At 44.6% G+C, this 19,721-nt stretch overlaps 1 protein-coding gene across 2 annotated transcripts in view; it reads right to left on the bottom strand.

Annotated features, from left to right (window-relative positions):
• Arp2 (Actin-related protein 2) overlaps positions 1–19,181 on the bottom strand; it is a 93,873-nt gene extending 74,692 nt beyond the window's left edge. For both annotated transcript variants that reach the window (XM_070097021.1, XM_070097022.1), the window contains exon 1: positions 19,025–19,181. In XM_070097021.1, coding sequence (XP_069953122.1) covers positions 19,025–19,072 — 48 coding nt within the window. In that variant the 5' untranslated portion in view covers positions 19,073–19,181. The remainder of the gene's footprint in view (positions 1–19,024) is intronic.
• Between the last annotated feature and the right edge of the window lie 540 nt (positions 19,182–19,721).

Below are 19,721 nucleotides of genomic sequence, written 5' to 3'. Positions count from 1 at the left end.
TATGTCTCATAACAATAAAAATGCTTTCAAATGAGCTGATGTAGGTAACAGCTCTTAGCTTGCCAATAAAGTTAGGAATCCTTAACCTGTAAATAGCTGTCAATAAAGCTAGGGATCCTTAACCTTGTCAAACCCTGTGTAAAAAAAAGGGGGGAGAGAGAGACAAGGAGGGGAGAGAGAGACAAGGAGGGGAGAGAGAGACAAGGAGGGGAGAGAGGAGGGGGAAGAGAGAGGAGGGGGAAGAGAGAGAGGAGGGGGAAGAGAGAGAGGAGGGGGAAGAGAGAGAGGAGGGGGAAGAGAGAGAGGAGGGGGAAGAGAGAGAGGAGGGGGAAGAGAGAGAGGAGGGGGAAGAGAGAGAGGAGGGGGAAGAGAGAAGAGGAGGGGGAAGAGAGAAGAGGAGGGGGAAGAGAGAAGAGGAGGGGGAAGAGAGAAGAGGAGGGGGAAGAGAGAAGAGGAGGGGGAAGAGAGAGAAGAGGAGGGGAAGAGAGTAGTGGTGGGGGAAGAGAGAACAGGAGGGGGAAGAGAGAACAGGAGGGGGAAGAGAGAAGAGGAGAGGGAAGAGAGAAGAGGAGAGGGAAGAGAGGAGGAGGGGAAAGAGAGGAAGAGGGGAAAGAGAGGAAGAGGGGAAAGAGAGGAAGAGGGGAAAGAGAGGAAGAGGGGAAAGAGAGGAAGAGGGTGGGATTGGGCCTTATACAAGACCACAGACCTACATCCCTGCAGCTGCCTCAGTACCCTACCTCTCTCAAGGGCAGGCACCTTACATTCCCTACACACCCACCACCTCAAGCTGACCACTTCATCATGAGGAGCCAGTCTATCAGCATCCTGTCGGCCAACATTAGAGGTTTCATTACTAATGTTGGAGAGCCTACACTAGCTTTGTGAACACTCGACGTCCAGACATGATAGCTGTTGTTGAAACATTTTTTGGATGACAGGACTCCAGAAAATTTTGCAAGAATTGCTGGCTACACCTCATGGATGAGAAGAGACAGGCAAGGGCAAGGAGGTGGTGTTGCTGTGTGCTTCTCTAAAAGTGTTCATGCCCAGCACATAGATGTTGCCACCCCGGTGGTGCCACCGGTGGTCTGGTGGCTAAAGCTCCCGCTTCACACACGGAGGGCCCGGGTTCGATTCCCGGCGGGTGGAAACATTTGACACGTTTCCTTACACCTGTTGTCCTGTTCACCTAGCAAGCAAATAGGTACCTGGGTGTTAGTCGACTGGTGTGGGTCGCATCCTGGGGGACAAGATTAAGGACCCCAATGGAAATAAGTTAGACAGTCCTCGATGACGCACTGACTTTCTTGGGTTATCCTGGGTGGCTAACCCTCCGGGGTTAAAAATCCGAACGAAATCTTATCTTATCTTATCATATCTTACACATCTTGAAATGATGTTCTTCAAGCTCTGTATAAACACTAGTACCTCTGTACTAGCATGTGCAATGTACAGACCTCAGTGGCAACATGCAGACCCTATCAACTTCCTAATGGAAAATATTGACTCCCTTCTGCTACAACACAACTGTCAACATATTATAATTGTTGGCGACCTCAACCAGCACCTTATACAGAGGGACTTTGATGACCTTCTTGCAGTGTTTGACATGAGAAACTTTGTTGATTTCCCTACTCATATCTCTGGCTCCTCCCTTGACCCAGTAGTGAGTGATCTGGCAGAAGGCATAGTCACTTGTCAACCCCTCGGCTACGTTGGATCGTCTGACCACAAGGCTGTTTTTTACTACACTTAATTTAAGATCCCAACAGAACGAGGTGAGGAGTCCACACGCACAACCTGGCTATGGGAAAGAGGTAATTGGCCAGCCCTTTGCTCTGAGCTCGCCACCACCGACTGGAATGTTCTTCTCCAGGGGGATGTTGACAACCAAGTGAAAGCCTTCACTGGACACATCCTTAATCTGCAACAAGAACACATTCCTCACCGGCAATATGTGACAAAGCCTACAGATCAGCCTTGGTTTGGCTTTCGTTGTAGAGAGGCTGCTACTGCTAAGTACAAAGCATGGCGAAGGTATAAGAGACATCCTACCTACCTATAACAGGAACTTGCACATGCAAGCCTGTAGGCATATGGGTGATGTTCAAAAGTGGGCCATTGCTAAATGGGAGGTGGACACTAAAAGAAAGTTAGCATCAGGTAGGGTAGGCTCCAAAACCTGGTGGTCCCTGGTCAAGGACAGACAAGGTTATCTGCCTGATGAACTTATTCCACCTCTAAATCGACAGGATGGGACCACCTCTACTAGTAGTCAAGAGAAGGCGGACCTCTTTGCTGAACACTTTGCTACCAAAATGCAAGTTCCTGATCCAGCAAGGACCCTCCTTGGCTAGCTGCAAGAACTGTGTCAAAACTGTCAGTGGTGACAATAAGGCAGGAGGAGGTGCATTTCCTTCTTAAATCACTTCTGACCAGGAAAGGCTGTGGGCCCAGACAAGTTGAGCCCAAGATTGTTGAGAAGATGTGCAGACGAGCTAGCAGCACCTCTAACTGCATCTTTCAGCACTGCCTAGTACAGTGCAAATGGCCCTCCTCCATGGAAAGAGGCAAATGTAGTCCCTGTTCACAAAAAGAAGAGCAGAGCAGAAATCAGCAACTACAGACCAGTGTCACTCCTGTCAATCGCTGGTAAGATCCTTGAGACAATAATCTCAAGACAAATGACAGATTTTTTTGACTACCACTCACTACTTTGTGATCGTCAATATGGCTTCAGGAAAGGTTACTCTGCTGCTGATCTGTTGTTAAACCTCTCCACTAAGTGGCACCAGTCACTGGATGAATCCAAAGTCAGCTGTGTGGTAGCACTGGACATTGCTGGCGCCTTTCGACCGGGGTGTGGCACCAGGGCCTCTTAGCAAAACTTCAAGCACTGGGAATTGCAGGCTCTACGCTATGTCTCCTCAGTGATTACCTTCATGGTAGATCTCTAAGTGTAGTCCTCAATGGAACGGAATCAGCAAGGCATCCTATTGGGGCAAGCGTTCCCACAAGGAAGTGTGCTGGGTCCACTGTTATGGAATGTCTACTTCAACGACCTTCTTCATCTCATCCCAGAATCACATGCATATGCAGATCGACTGTACACTGACATTCACTTATCCAAGAGAAGAAATGCCAGCGCGCTAAGCTACATCAATCACCAGCTGAGAGCTATATCAGCTTGGGGAAATAGATGGCAAGTAACATTTGCACCTGAGAAAACGCAAATGATGATCGTCTCTAGGCACCATGATGGTAATGCTGGTGCAGTAATAAGGATGAATGGGACGATGTTGGCACCTGGAGAAGTTGATATCCTTGGGGTGAAATTTGACTCCAAACAAATAACCATGAAGAACCATGTTGTAAATCTTGCAAACAAGGCAGCCAGGAAGCTTACAGCACTTCGCCGTATCTCGCATCTGCTTGACAGTAGGGGTTGCAAGATCCTGTCACGAGGCACAAGACGCTCACACCTTGAGTATGCTCCACTTTCTTGGTTTGCCTGCCCCCCTCTCATCTGCGATTCTGCTTGACAGAGTAGAGAACAGAGCAAGACGTCTCATCTCTCGCCTGGACCCATCCTGGATAGATCTGTCATTTCAGCAGAGCCTTCAACATAGGAGGGATGTGGGTGGCCTTACTGTTATGTACAAGGCCAATATTGTCAAAATACCACACTTGGATCCACTTCGAGGACAGCGTGAAACAAGCTTTTATGCCACAAGACGGGCAGAAAGCAGCAACTTCACTCTGGCTGTACCCTTCTCCAGAACATCACTCCATCTGAGATCATACATACCCAGGATGACTCGAGTATGGAACACATTCGTACAGCATAATGATGTCAACGAGATAACGTCAGTTGATCAAATGAAAATGCTGGCCCACAGATGGCTCCAACTTCATCCTGTTCCCTACTTGTATGTCTCATAACAATAAAAATGCTTTCAAATGAGCTGATGTAGGTAACAGCTCTTAGCTTGCCAATAAAGTTAGGAATCCTTAACCTGTAAATAGCTGTCAATAAAGCTAGGGATCCTTAACCTTGTCAAACCCTGTGTAAAAAAAAAAAAAAAAAAAAGAGGGGGAAGAGAGAGGAGGAGGGGAAGAGAGAGGAGGAGGGGAAGAGAGAGGAGGAGGGGAAGAGAGAGGAGGAGGGGAAGAGAGAGGAGGAGGGGAAGAGAGAGGAGGAGGGGAAGAGAGAGGAGGAGGGGAAGAGAGAGGAGGAGGGGAACTGAGAGGAGAGGGGGGAACTGAGAGGAGGGGGGGGAAGAGAGAGGAGGAGGGGGAAGAGAGAGGAGGAGGGGGAAGAGAGAGGAGGAGTGGGAAGAGAGAGGAGGAGTGGGAAGAGAGAGGAGGAATGGGAAGAGAGAGGTGGAGGGGGAAGGGAGAGGAGGGGGAAGAGAGAGGAGGAGGGGGAAGAGAGAGGAGGAGGGGGAAGGGGAGGAGGAGTCGGAAGAGAGAGGAGGAGGGGGAAGGGAGAGGAGGAGGGGGAAGGGAGAGGAGAAGGGGGAAGGGAGAGGAGGAGGGGGAAGGGAGAGGAGAAGGGAGAGGAGGAGGGGGAAGGGAGAGGAGGAGGGGGAAGGGAGAGGAGGAGGGGGAAGGGAGAGGAGGAGGGGGAAGGGAGAGGAGGAGGGGGAAGAGAGAGAGGAGGGGGAAGAGAGAGGAGGAGGGGGAAGAGAGAGGAGAGGGAAGAGAGAAGAGGGAGAAGAGAAAGGAGGATGGGGGAAGAGAGAGGAGGAGGGGGAAGAGAGAGGAGGAGGGGGAAGAGAGGAGGAAGGGGAAGAGAGAGGAGGGGGAAGAGAGAGGAGGAGGGGGAAGAGAGAGGAGGGGGAAGAGAGGAGGAGGGGGAAGAGAGAGGAGGGGAAAGAGAGAGGAGGGGGAAGAGAGGAGGAGGGGGAGGAGAGAGGAGGAGGGAGAGGAGAGACGAGGAGGGAGTGGAGAGACGAGGAGGGGGAGGAGAGACGAGGAGGGGGAGGAGAGACGAGGAAGGGGAGGAGAGAGGAGGAGGGGGAAGAGAGAGGAGGAGAGCGAGAGGAGGAGGGGGAAGCGAGAGGAGGAGGGGGAAGCGAGAGGAGGCGGGGGAAGAGAGAGGAGGAGGGGGAAGAGAGAGGAGGAGGGGGAAGAGAGAGGAGGAGGGGGACGAGAGAGGAGGAGGGGAAGAGAGAGGAGAGGAGGAGGGGAAGGGGAAGAGAGTGGAGAAGGGGAAGAGAGGGAGGAAGAAGAGAGAGGAGGAAGGGGAAGAAGAGAGAGGGGGAAGAGAGAGGAGGAAAGAGAGAGGAGGAGGGGGAAGAGAGAGGAGGAGGGGGAAGAGAGAGGAGGAGGGGGAAGAGAGAGGAGGAGGGGGAAGAGAGAGGAGGAGGGGGAAGAGAGAGGAGGAGGGGGAAGAGAGAGGAGGAAGGGGAAGAGAGAGGAGGAGGGGGAAGAGAGAGAAGGAGGGGGAAGAGAGAGGAGGAGGGGGAAGAGAGAGGAGGAGGGGGAAGAGAGAGGAGGAGGGGGGAAGAGAGAGGAGGAGGGGGGAAGAGAGAGGAGGAGGGGAAGAGAGAGGAGGAGGGGAAAAGAGAGGAGGGGGGGAAGAGAGAGGAGGAGGGGGAAGAGGAGGAGGAGGGGGACGAGAGAGGAGGAAGGGGAAGAGAGAGGAGGAAGGGGAAGAGAGAGGAGGAAGGGGAAGAGAGAGGAGGAAGGGGAAGAGAGAGGAGGAAGGGGAAGAGAGTGGAGGAAGGGGAAGAGAGTGGAGGAAGAGAGAGAGGAGGAGGGGGAAGAGAGAGAGGGGGAGGGGGGGGAGAGAGAGGAGGAGGGGGAGAGAGAGAGGAGGAGGGGGAAGAGAGGAGGACGGGGAAGAGAGTGGAGGAAGGGGAAGAGAGAGGAGGAGGGGGAAGATAGAGGAGGAGGGGGAAGAGAGAGGAGGAGGGGGAAGAGAGAGAGAAGAGGAGGGGGAAGAGAGAGGGAGGAGGGGGAAGAGAGAGGAGGAGGAGGGGGAAGAGAGAGGAGGAGGGGGGGAAGAGAGAGGAACGAGCGAGGGGGGAAGAGAGAGGAACGAGCGAGGGGGGAAGAGAGAGGAACGAGCGAGGGGGGAAGAGAGAGGAAGGGGATCCTTAACATAACCTCATCAAACCCTGTATAAAAAAAGGGGGGAAGAGAGATAGGGAGGGGGAAGAGAGGGAGAGGGAAGAGAGAGAGAAGGGAGAAGAGAGAGAAGGAGGGGAAAGAGAGAGAAGGAGGGGAAAGAGAGAGGAGGAGGGGAAAGAGAGAGGAGGAGGGGAAAGAGAGAGGAGGAGGGGAAAGAGAGAGGAGGAGGGGAAAGAGAGAGGAGGAGGGGAAAGACAGAGTAGGGGAAGAGAAAGAAGGAGGGGGAAGATAGTGGGAGGGGGAAGATATAGATAGAGGGGAAAGAGAGAGAGGGAGTTGGAGAGAAATGGAGGGGGAAGAGAAAGGAATGGCTTAGATTAGATTAGATTAAATTCTTTATGTCAGTATGATACAAAGTTTGTACATGGGTGGGTGACATTTAGGTGTTCATGCAGAGCCCCTTAGTATAAATAACAATATCGGGCAAACTTAAGCCTCTCTTAAGACTAATAAGACAATAACAACTGAATGCTAACATATGCCATCTCTAGGTGGTTGTAACAATAATTTCATGAAATTGAATATGTACATATTAATACATGTTATACGACTTTCATCAAATTTAATAATTTTTAGGATTACAGGTTGGCCTTTGATTACAGGTAATAAGGACTCAAGCATATTAACATATTTTGGACACATTCATTATATTTAATGGCTGTGAGGATTATAGATAATGAGAATAAGAATATATTGCTTTCCATATGCTTGTGGCAGTGAGAATATGAATACAGCCTCTCCTCACTTAACGACAGGGTTCCGTTCCTAAGACCACATCGATAAACGAATTCATTGCTAAGTGAGGAGCATGCCATAATGGTAGTGGGTTTGTGTCAACCATCTCTGATATTGTTTTAATGTTACCTTTTCACCATTTATAACATTTCTTGTATATTTTTAAATGTTTGTACAGTACTGTACTGTACATTGTAATATAATAAACAAACAGAGGAAATCAGCTCTAATATATATATGCATACTGGTCAGAGAGCCTGTCATATTGAAGTCATTGGTATACGAGTATGTCGCTAAGTGAGGAGAAGCTGTACATGTATTTAGTTTTATCAAATTTAGCATCTGTTGGGATATGCTAGTGAAAGGTGTTTTTTATGGTGGTCTTAAAAATGCTGGCAAAGAGAGTGGCTCTGGAGATTTCTGAAAGGGAGTTCCAGATTTATTAAAATTTATTGTTCTTTATATATAGGATGCAGAGTAATGAGTAAATATTCTGTACAGTAAGTAGATTTAGGTCTCTGAAGAGTGGGGAGACAGTGCCGTTTAGCAGTGGACCGTGTGATTATTCGTACTGCAGCCTTTTGTCGAGTTATTATTGGCTTAAAGTGATTTGCTGTCGTGGATCCCCAGGCACAAATAGTGTAGGTGAGGTAGGGGTAGATCAGTGAGTAACATAATGTCTACTTGGAGGGTGTTCCGATGGTCAATGCCCATGCGGCCCAGTCTGTGACCAGGCCTCCTCCAGTTTTCCATAACAGAGCAGTTGAAATTTGTCCTTATTGAATATCATATTGTTTTCTGTTGCCCAATGGAAAACCTGGTTTATATCTGCTTGGAGATTTATTGTGTCCTCAATGGATGACAGTCTCATGCAGATTATACTACTGTCTTCAAAGGATGACATGGTGCTATGGTTTACATCTCTATGTCTGATATGAAGATGAGGAACAGGATGGGGGCAAGTACTGTGTCTTGTGGAACAGAGCTTTTCACTGTGGCAGCCTCTGATTTACCACTACTATTTGTGTTCAACTGGTTATATAGAAGATCCAGCTGCCCATTTTGCCAGTTAATCCATTTAGCAAGCATTTTGTGCGCTATTATACCATGATCGCACTTGTCAAAGGCTTTTGCAAAATGTGTGTATACTGCATCTGCATTCTGTCTTCCAAAGCATCCAAGAACATATCATAGTGGTCCAATAGTTGCAAGAGGTAACTCATGCTTCCCTGGATTGCCTTGATTTTGGCATATGAAAAGAAATATTTTGACTTTCTTTCGATTTCACTTAATTGCTCAGCTGCTCATCTCTCCTGGCTCCTGTATGAATCGTTTAACCTAAACTCAACATATTCCACTTCTCTTGTCAGTGCATCTCTCCCTCTCTTTCCCTAGATTACTTCTCTTCCTTTTTCTTAGGGAAATATGCTCAGCTGCCAGAAAGTTGATCCTTTCAAGGCACTGGTGGATCCATGTTATTTAAGACATCTTTCCAATATGTTTCATTTAGGACATAGTTTACCTGATCAAAGTTGATGATCTTGCTGCTGAAGTTGAATTTGATGAAGGCACCCTTGTAGTTGTATGCATTTTCCTGGTCAGGACCCTTGTTCATATAAATCTGGACTTCGATTAGATTGTGATCCAAATAATTGTTTTTGACATTATTGTTTTTTTACCAGGTCATCATTATTTGGGAAAATAAAGTCAAGTGTATTTTCCAGTCTTGTTGGCTCCACTATCTCTTGGCTTTAGGTGTATTTATGGAAGAGATTCAGCAACTCATGTGTGCAACATTTTATCTGAGCTGCCTCCAGGGATAGTCTTTGCTATATCATTTGCTACATTCTTCCATTTTGTATGTCTTAGACTGAAGTCACTAAGCAGCAAGATGTTTGGGGTTGGGGTTGAAAGGTTTTCCAGACAGTAATCAATTTTCAATAACTGTTCCTTGAACTGTTGGGAAGGAGCATCTGGTGGCTTATATACTGTACAACCACAATGACTAAGTTTTGGTTCTCGATCTTTATTGTTAGAACAAACTACATCATTTATGGTGTTCAGTAACTGTGTAAAATGTAAGTAGTGCTGTTTGTGCCACATAATAATTATCTTGGAGAGGATGCCAACTGTTTTGGACACTTTTAGTAATGTGTTGGATGTGGGTGTTGAATTTCAAGTTGTTGTTTAGGTTCACACCCAGAAATTCTCCATCATTTTGTTTAGCAATAAGAGTATTGTTAATCGTAACATTTAGTTGGACACTACTTACTCTGCTCCCAAACATAATGTAGAAGCTTTTGACAATGTTAAGTGAGAGTTTACTGGTAGTCATCCAGATTAATATTTTTAAGAGCTCTTCATTAACAATGTTGAGTAATGTTAGATTTGGGTGGGAGATGACAAAAGTTGCGTCATCAACAAAGAGAACAGGTCTAAGTTGCTGTGATAAATCTGGAAGAGCATTGATGTATAAGAAGAAAAGCAGAGGGCCAAAAACACTTTCGTGTGGAATGCAATGTCTAGGCATCTTTAATGTGGATGTTTCACCATCCTGTGGCTTTATCAAAAATTCTAGGACAAATTTTTTTTTTTGTCTTGTTGAACAGATTGTGTCCTTATTAAGACATATTGCTGTTTGTTAGTAAGGTAAAACTATATATATGCAAGTGCATGATCTCTAATACTGTAATGATCAAGTTTATGATGTAGGATGTTATGGTCTACTGTATCAAAAGCTTTCCTTAGGTTGAAGAGTCCAAGTGGATATTCATTACTTTCAAGTGCTTATTGTATAAAGTAGGTCGAGAACTTTTATAATAGCGTCATTTGTGCTTTTGTTTCGCCAGAAGCCAAACTAGAAAGGGTTGAGAATATTTTGGAGAATTTTGTCATTATGTTCTTGTTTCAACTTTCTTAACCTATATAATAAGTTCTGACATTTTCTAGTAAGGCACTCATTAACATACACTGTACTCTTCTTTATTATAGATGATCTGATCAGGTTTTTATTGTCATATGAATGCAGTCTCAGCATAACACTTGGTTTTTGACCCTGGTTTCCTAGGAAAGGGGTCTCCTTGATATCAGATGGTAAGATCACATGTAGCTCATCTCTGATGATCCAATGAAATTGCTTGTATCCAAGCAATTTGCTTGGTTTGTGACAGTAGAAACTGGAGGACTGATGACAATAGCTGGTTGTTTTGATCATCACAGTTTTGTAAGTAGTCATTCAACTGCACATTCATGGAGTTTTTCCAGTCCTGGACAGATTCGTCCATCCTGGTGTTAAGTGTTAATTGTTCGGTGTGAGAAAGTAAGAGAAAAGGAGGGAAATAGAAAGCATGAGGTAAAAAATGGAGACGGGAAAGGAGGGGGAAGGAGAAAAATTGGGGGAGACAATAAAGGGAGGAGAGGACAAAAATTTAAAAACGAAAAGGACTGAGGATAAAGGGATATGTGGAAAAGAGAGGGAAAGAGAAAGGGGAGACAAGAGAGGGAAACAGGGGCAAGAGACTGGGGAGACAGGGGGAAGAGATACTATAGGGAAACAGGAGAGAGGGGCAAAGAGATGGGGAGACAGAGATATGAAGGAGAGACAAGGAGAGGGAATAAGGAGAGATGAGACAAAAGATGGGGGAGGGAGGAGATGAGGTAGATGGGGAGAGAGAGACAGCTCATTTGAAATCCTTTTTACTGTTATGAAGTGTATAAACAGGGAACAGGATGAAGTTGCAGCCAGCTGTAGGCCAGCAATTTCAAAAGCCTTAGTGTAAAAACATATAAAATAATAGTAAAAAAGAGACAATGGGAAAGAGAAAGAAGGGGAGATAGACAAGAGGAGAGATACACAAGTGGGACACACACACATACCTGGATACCTGGAGAGGGTTTCGCGGGTCACTGCCCCCGCGGCTCAGTCTGAGACCAGGCCTCGTGGTGAATCAGTCTGATCAACCAGGCTGTTACTGATGACCACACGTAAACTGACATATGAACCACAGCTCAGCTAGTCAGGTACTGACTTTAGGTGCTTGTCCAAGGCCTTCTTGAAGACAGCTAGGGGTCTATTGGTAATCCCTTTTATGTATGCTGGGAGTCATTTGAAGTCTTGGGCTCCTGATACTTATTGTGTTGTCTCTCAGTGTACTCGTGGCACCCTTGCTTTTCATTGGGAGAATGTTGCTTCTCCTGCTGAGTCTTTTGCTTTCACAGGGAGTGATTTTCGTGGGCAAGTTTGGTACTAATCCCTGGATTTTCCAAGTGTATATTATCATGCATTCCAGGGAATACAAATCAAGGGACTTCAACTGTTTCCAGTAATTTAGGTGCCTTATCGTACTTACGTGTGCCATGAAAGTTTTTTGTACACTCTCCAGGTCAGCACTTTTGCTTGCCTTGAAGGGGGCAGTTAGTGTACAGTAGTATCCCAGTCTAGAGAGAACAAGCAATATGAAGAGAACCATCATGGGCCTGGCACCCCTAGTTCTGAAGGTTCTCATCATCTATCCTATTATTTTCCTAGCACATGTGGTAGATACATTGTTGTGGTCTTTGAAGGCAAGATCCTCATGGGAAAGGACACACAATGAAAGCAAGAGAGAGAGGGTATCTGGGTGTTAGTTGATTGCTGTTTGTCACATCCTGGGGGACAAGATTAAAAGACCACAATGGAAATAAGACAGTCCCTGATGACACACCGACTTTATTGGGTTGTCCTGAACGGCTAATGCTAGAGTTAAAAATCTATTTACCAACTGATGACTATTTACCAACTGATGAATAGGGGTAGTGGGTATGAAGGATTCACGTTGAGCAAATTTAGATTTAGAAAGGGTATAGGGAAACACTGGACTGACAAGAGTTGTAGACACGTGGGACAAACTTCAGGCAGTGTTACTGAAGCAAGAACTTTAAAAATAATAATGATATCTTTATTTCTACAAGGACATGTACAAAGTATACAGGCCTAGGCGACATCAATGACACACTACTATATAGAAAGCTGCTTATGGGAGTTTACCTGGAGAGAGTTTCGGGGGTCAACGCCCCTGCGGCCCGGTCTGTGACCAGGCCTCCTGGTGGATCAGCGCCTGATCAACCAGGCTGCTGCTGCTGGCTGCAGGCAAACCAACGTACGAGCCACAGCCCGGCTGATCAGGAACTGACTTTAGGTGCTTGTCCAGTGCCAGCTTGAAGACTGCCAGGGGTCTGTTGGTAATCCCCCTTATGTGTGCTGGGAGGCAGTTGAACAGTCTCGGGCCCCTGACACTTATTGTATGGTCTCTTAACGTGCTAGTGACACCCCTGCTTTTCATTGGGGGGATGGTGCATCGTCTGCCAAGTCGTTTGCTTTCGTAGTGAGTGATTTTCGTGTGCAAGTTCGGTACTAGTCCCTCTAGGATTTTCCAGGTGTATATAATCATGTATCTCTCCCTCCTGCGTTCCAGGGAATACAGGTTTAGAAACCTCAAGCGCTCCCAGTAATTGAGGTGTTTTATCTCCGTTATGCGCGCCGTGAAAGTTCTCTGTACATTTTCTAGGTCGGCAATTTCACCTGCCTTGAAAGGTGCTGTTAGAGTGCAGCAATATTCCAGCCTAGATAGAACAAGTGACCTGAAGAGTGTCATCATGGGCTTGGCCTCCCTAGTTTTGAAGGTTCTCATTATCCATCCTGTCATTTTTCTAGCAGATGCGATTGATACAATGTTATGGTCCTTGAAGGTGAGATCCTCCGACATAATCACTCCCAGGTCTTTGACGTTGGTGTTTCGCTCTATTTTGTGGCCAGAATTTGTTTTGTACTCTGATGAAGATTTAATTTCCTCATGTTTACCATATCTGAGTAATTGAAATTTCTCATCGTTGAACTTCATATTGTTTTCTGCAGCCCACTGAAAGATTTGGTTGATGTCCGCCTGGAGCCTTGCAGTGTCTGCAATGGAAGACACTGTCATGCAGATTCGGGTGTCATCTGCAAAGGAAGACACGGTGCTGTGGCTGACATCCTTGTCTATGTCAGATATGAGGATGAGGAACAAGATGGGAGCTAGTACTGTGCCTTGTGGAACAGAGCTTTTCACCGTAGCTGCCTCGGACTTTACTCTGTTGACGACTACTCTCTGTGTTCTGTTAGTGAGGAAATTATAGATCCATCGACCGACTTTTCCTGTTATTCCTTTAGCGCGCATTTTGTGCGCTATTACGCCATGGTCACACTTGTCGAAGGCTTTTGCAAAGTCTGTATATATTACATCTGCATTCTTTTTGTCTTCTAGTGCATTTAGGACCTTGTCGTAGTGATCCAGTAGTTGAGACAGACTGGAGCGACCTGTTCTAAACCCATGTTGCCCTGGGTTGTGTAACTGATGGGTTTCTAGATGGGTGGTGATCTTGCTTCTTAGGACCCTTTCAAAGATTTTTATGATATGGGATGTTAGTGCTATTGGTCTGTAGTTCTTTGCTGTTGCTTTACTGCCCCCTTTGTGGAGTGGGGCTATGTCTGTTGTTTTTAGTAACTGAGGGACGACCCCCGTGTCCATGCTCCCTCTCCATAGGATGGAAAAGGCTCGTGATAGGGGCTTCTTGCAGTTCTTGATGAACACAGAGTTCCATGAGTCTGGCCCTGGGGCAGAGTGCATGGGCATGTCATTTATCGCCTGTTCGAAGTCATTTGGCGTCAGGATAACATCGGATAGGCTTGTGTTAATCAAATTTTGTGGCTCTCTCATAAAAAATTCATTTTGATCTTCGACTCTCAATCTGGTTAGCGGCTTGCTAAAAACTGAGTCATATTGGGACTTGAGTAGCTCACTCATTTCCTTGCTGTCATCTGTGTAGGACCCATCTTGTTTAAGTAGGGGCCCAATACTGGGCGTTGTTCTCGATTTTGATTTGGCATAGGAGAAGAAATACTTTGGGTTTCTTTCGATTTCATTTATAGCTTTTAGTTCTTCCCGCGATTCCTGACTCCTAAAGGATTCTTTTAGCTTAAGTTCGATGCTTGCTATTTCTCTGACCAGTGTCTCCCTGCGCATTTCAGATATATTGACCTCTTTTAGCCGCTCTGTTATTCTTTTCCGTCGCCTGTAAAGGGAGCGCCTGTCTCTTTCTATTTTACATCTACTCCTCCTTTTTCTTAGAGGAATAAGCCTTGTGCATACATCGAGTGCCACCGAGTTAATCTGTTCTAGGCATAAGTTTGGGTCTGTGTTGCTTAGTATATCTTCCCAGCTTATATCGGTTAGAACTTGGTTTACTTGGTCCCACTTTATGTTTTTGTTATTGAAGTTGAATTTGGTGAATGCTCCCTCGTGACTAGTCTCATTTTGTCGGTCTGGGGCTCCTCGCATACATGTCTGAACCTCAATTATGTTGTGATCTGAGTATATTGTTTTTGATATGGTGACATTTCTTATCAGATCATCATTGTTAGTGAATATGAGGTCTAGTGTATTCTCCAGTCTAGTAGGCTCTATTATTTGCTGGTTTAAATTGAATTTTGTGCAGAGATTTAAAAGCTCGTGTGAGTGTGAGTTTTCATCAGAGCTGCCTCCTGGTGTTATTTCTGCAACAATATTATTTGCTATATTCCTCCATTTTAGGTGCCTTAAGTTGAAATCCCCCAGGAGCAAGATGGTGGGTGCAGGAGCTGGAAGATTTTCCAGACAGTGGTCAATTTTTAACAGCTGTTCCTGGAATTGCTGGGATGTTGCATCCGGAGGCTTGTAGACTACCACAATGACTAGGTTTTGGTTCTCGACCTTTACTGCTAAAACTTCCACTACGTCATTTGAGGCATTAAGCAGTTCTGTGCAAACAAGTGACTCTGCAATGTACAGGCCAACCCCCCCCTTTTGCCTGTTCACTCTGTCACATCTGTATAGGTTGTAACCTGGGATCCATATTTCATTGTCCAAGTGATCCTTTATGTGTGTCTCAGTGAAAGCCGCGAACATTGCCTTTGCCTCTGCAAGCAGTCCACGGATGAAAGGTATTTTGTTGTTTGTTGCTGGCTTTAGACCCTGTATATTTGCAAAGAAGAACGTTATCGGACTGGTGGTATTGTTGGTACTGGGTGGGGATTTTTTTTCCGGCATTAGTATCTGTATCTGTTGGTTTGGAGTGGAGGCCATCGACTGTGGTTCCACTCCAGGAATGACTGGATTTGGTGTACGATTTCTGCCATTTCCTGCCAGTTTTTTTTCCTTCCTGGCACTAAAAAACCTCTCCCTCTTGAGTGGCTGTGGCTACCCAGGTTTTCCCATGGCCTGGATGTTTTGTATCTTTTTGTCCCCTTTAGATGGTATGCCTGGCAATTTAAGTTATAGCACAGTCTTTCCTGTACTGAAGAGGTACACATTTCAGGGTGAAAAAGCTTACAGGAAGGGAGTTTGCATTTTCCTGTTGTCATATGGGCATGGCATTTTCTAGGGTGGTCATAGTTGCACGTCCCATCTGTTTTTCCAGATTTCCCATGCCAGCAGATACCAAGTGCATAGTATGTGCACAGGCTTGGTTTCCGCTTGCCTTGGGTTTCTGTGACTGTATTCCCTGTTGGTGCATGTTTCCCTGTCTTACTTCTATCCTCCCTAGCACCAACAATGGAGCTCCCACCAGTTGTTTTTGGTAATTTATCCTCACTATTGCTATTGGAGTCCTCTTGTTTGCTATTTCCTGCGGTATTTCTAGTTTGCAATATTGGTTTTATCTTATCTTTGACTACACTTGTTTCCCTACTATGGCTCCTGTCCCCTATGAGGTCATTTATATATATTCCTTCCTGCGTATAATTCCCGACTACCTGGACAAAATCTCCAGCTTCACCATTACTGTCTCCCAGGACAGTATCTCCAGCTTCACCATTTCTGTCTCCCAGGACAGTATCTCCAGCTTCACCATTTCTGTCTCCCAGGACAGCACCTCCAGCTTCACCATTACTGTCTCCCAGGACAGCACCTCCAGCTTCACCATTACTGTCTCCCAGGACAGCACCTCCAGCTTTACTATTACTGTCTCCCAGGACATCACCTCCAGCCTTACAGTTTGTGACTACATGGCCAGTATCAAGGGCAGTACCATTCAGCCCAGACTTTTTATGTTCCCATCTGTTGTAGAAAGCTTCCAGGTTTTCTATGAAAGCAGCTTTGATGTTGTGAAGCAAGAGCTTTTGCCACCAGGCCACGGGCCACCATGGCATGGCATTCAGTATAAACTGAATCTGCTTAGCATGGGCCAATAGACCTACTGTTGTCACGACTCGCCACACTCAGCATTCAAATCCAGGTCCTTTCAGTTGTGAGATAAACACTGCCACAGAGCTAAATATTCAGATGATTTTACTGACTGCTGCTTGAAATTTTTAAAATGTTTGCTTGAAGCATGATTATAGGCATACTGGGGTGATAAATTATTGTAATTTACCGAAGGACAGCCCAACAAAGCTGAAGTGTATGCATTAATTGTACGTATTCTTGTCAGTCTGGTGAAGTATCAGCTCCCAGCTGCTGCTTTGCATGTCACATCAAGTGATGCATTATTTTACATAATATTCAGGTCAGGTCCTTCTGAGAACTCACACTTTTTTATTTTTTAAAATACCAGTACAAGCAAGGTGTAATAATAACAATCTTTATTTTTACAAGTACAGTGGACCCCCGCATAACGATCACCTCCGAATGCGACCAATTATGTAAGTGTATTTATGTAAGTGTGTTTGTACGTGTATGTTTGGGGGTCTGAAATGGACTAATCTACTTCACAATATTCCTTATGGGAACAAATTCGGTCAGTACTGGCACCTGAACATACTTCTGGATTGAAAAAATATCGTTAACCGGGGGTCCACTGTACATGATACAACTTATACTGACCTTGCTGGTTATGCAGAGCATTTTGAGCAACTTCGATAAAGATTTTATTTCTTTGCAAAGGTTATAATGTGTAATTACAATTTTGATTTATCAAGTACAAAGAAAGCCACTATCATGTTGGGGCATTCGGGCAGACTAATCTTAATACTTAAAACCTACTTAAGTCTTGACAGGATAAGAGTGGTTATCTTTTTAATTATTCATTATTTTATTTTAATACTAATGTGAGGTAGTCAAAAGTTGAATGTTTATAAGAATAATAATCTGATGTTGCACACAACGAATAACAATATTACAAGTAATGAGTCAAACAGTACCATTTCAAGTATGAGTAGATGTTTTAATAGACTACAGGTCATATAAAATTTGGGAGAGTTGCTTCAAACTGGTTAGATGTTGTTTTGGTTGGTATGGTTAGTATTGAGATGAAATTATTTTTAAGCATAGCCCTAAATTTGTATGCAATCAGGGGATCTTTGACTGGTTCAGGTAATGGATTACAGATCTTCAGGCCCTTTTATGTGCACTGCATTACTGCAGTGTTAGACGGACACAAGGGATGTCAAAAAGTGTTTGTGCCTTGCTGTAGCTATCAAGGGAAAGTTTAAGTGGAGGGTTTATATTGGAGTTTAATGTTCTGTATATATAGTAGGCACAATAATGTGAGTGCATGTTTCATATACGTATTTAGCTTTTGAAAAGTGGTGGCATGTGCTGTCTGGCACAGGAGTTGGTGATCATCCACACAGCAGCTTTTTGTTGGGTTATTAGACGTTTAAGGTGGTTGGCCGTGGTTGATCCCCAGGCACAAATGCCATAGGTGAGGTAGGGATATACAGTGGACCCCCGGTTAACGATATTTTTTCACTCCAGAAGTATGTTCAGGTGCCAGTACTGACCGAATTTGTTCCCATAAGAAATATTGTGAAGTAGATTAGTCCATTTCAGACCCCCAAACATACACGTACAAACGCACTTACATAAATACACTTACATAATTGGTCGCATTCGGAGGTAATCGTTATGCGGGGTTCCACTGTATTAGAGAGTGGTATAGGGTAAGGAGTGTTGTCTGGGGTACACACTACCATACCTTGGAAAGCATGCCTACTGATTTGGAAATTTTATTTGATATATACTGGATTAAATTTGGTTAATTTTGTCCCCAGGATGTGACCCCACACCGGTCAACTAACACCCAGGTACCTACTTACTTATTTCTTGGGGAAACTATTATTTTGGGAGATATAAGTAAAAATAATACCCTTTGTTTGGCTGAAGTGAAATGTCCCAGGGCTCGGTAGGCAACGCTCTCGCCTCACAGTGTCCATGGTCCAATCCCCAGTACGGGTGGAAACGCTGGGCACGTTTCTTTGCACATGCTGTCCCTGTTCACCCAAAAGTAAGTAGGTACCTGGGTGTTAGTCGACTGATGTGGGTCACATCCTGGAGGACAAGACTGAAGGACCCCAATGGAAATCAGACAAGTCCTTGATGATGCACTGACTTTCTTGGGTTATCCTGGGTGGCGAACCCTCGGGGTTAAAAATCTGAACAAATGTCATCTTTATGGCCAATCATCACTTAGTGTCAAGTTAGTCAACACCTCGGCTAATCACAGCAACATACACACACTAGTTCTATATCTACCTCTAGCAGAGTAGGTTAAGTTATGCTAGTTATTTAAATTTTTTTTTTTTGGGGGGGGGGTAGATTAACGTACATTTTTTATCACACAAAATAAAAACATGTTCATGGTAAAACCCACTTAATATTGGACATTTCAATTAATAAATTATGCTTAAATCACACAAGAACCAGATGTGGACATTTACTAACAATTATTAATGGTATATATTTAAGGAGTGAGTGTTAAACACACTGGGGTAAAGAAGTGCTCGGTTAGGTAATCAGGTTTAGTGCAGAGAAGAAAAGAACAGTTCCAATTCCTTAGATCAAGAGCCCCCCTCATGATCATGGTACCTCCCTTGAGGATAATGAACAGCTTAATTATGGTCGAGGACGTTAGGTTAATGAGGTTTAAAACTAATCAACTACAACAGGGCAATTAAGGCTGCACGTAACCTTTTCACTACCAAATACGAATACTTTAAACCCTAAAAACTGGGATTAAAGCAGCATATATAGGCTGAGAGAAACACCTATAGGTGTGTATATCCTGTGATGAGTGTGTCAGCCTGGCTTATACACCCTCCTCCTCACTCAACATATTACACCATCACCAACTAACTTAACCTACCAGCCAGCACACTTACCCCAGTACCATTGTCACACACAACAATTTTTCTGCCTTTACTATCCATTACTGCAGATGGTGTTACAGGAGAAGAGTAGCAAGTGTGTGGGGTGTTGACCACACTATCAGTGCACCAGCTGCTGCTGCTGCCTCACATACACCACACGCAACATACATTTATACTTCTATATCTCTCATAAAACACCTAGCGTGACCTTCGTAATTAATACATTATGCCTTTTTTATGTATGTATGGTAACTCTATATAACTACGAGTTATATAAATAGTTAATTTCGACTATATATGGTGGGTGTTGGTAGCGTATGTGAAGCAAGGCACCGCCTGGCTTCCGGATATCACTGATAAAACACTCTCATATATACTATGTAAGTAAGTAAGTAACTAAGTAACTAAGTAAGTTAGTAAGTAAGTAAGTTTGTATAGGCACAGTTACACATAAGTACAATTGTCATACATAGTGTAAATTTCCTAGGGTAACCCCAAAAAAAAGTCAGTGACTTATTTTCATTGGGTCCTTATAATACAATAATATGTATTTATCACTTAAAAAAATCATAGCACAACAAAATATACTGCTCACAACTTTATTGGTACAGCAACATAAGTCCTTCGGTAATTATAATAAGAAATATATAGAAAACTACCCATTACTTTTTAATATACTATTCTTTATATGTATAATTGTCATATTTTA

The sequence above is a fragment of the Cherax quadricarinatus genome, chromosome 56 (genome assembly GCF_038502225.1).
Source record: "Cherax quadricarinatus isolate ZL_2023a chromosome 56, ASM3850222v1, whole genome shotgun sequence".
Taxonomy (NCBI): Eukaryota; Metazoa; Arthropoda; class Malacostraca; order Decapoda; family Parastacidae; genus Cherax; species Cherax quadricarinatus.
Note: the sequence above shows the minus strand (reverse complement) of the source record. Positions and strands in the feature narration are given on the sequence as shown.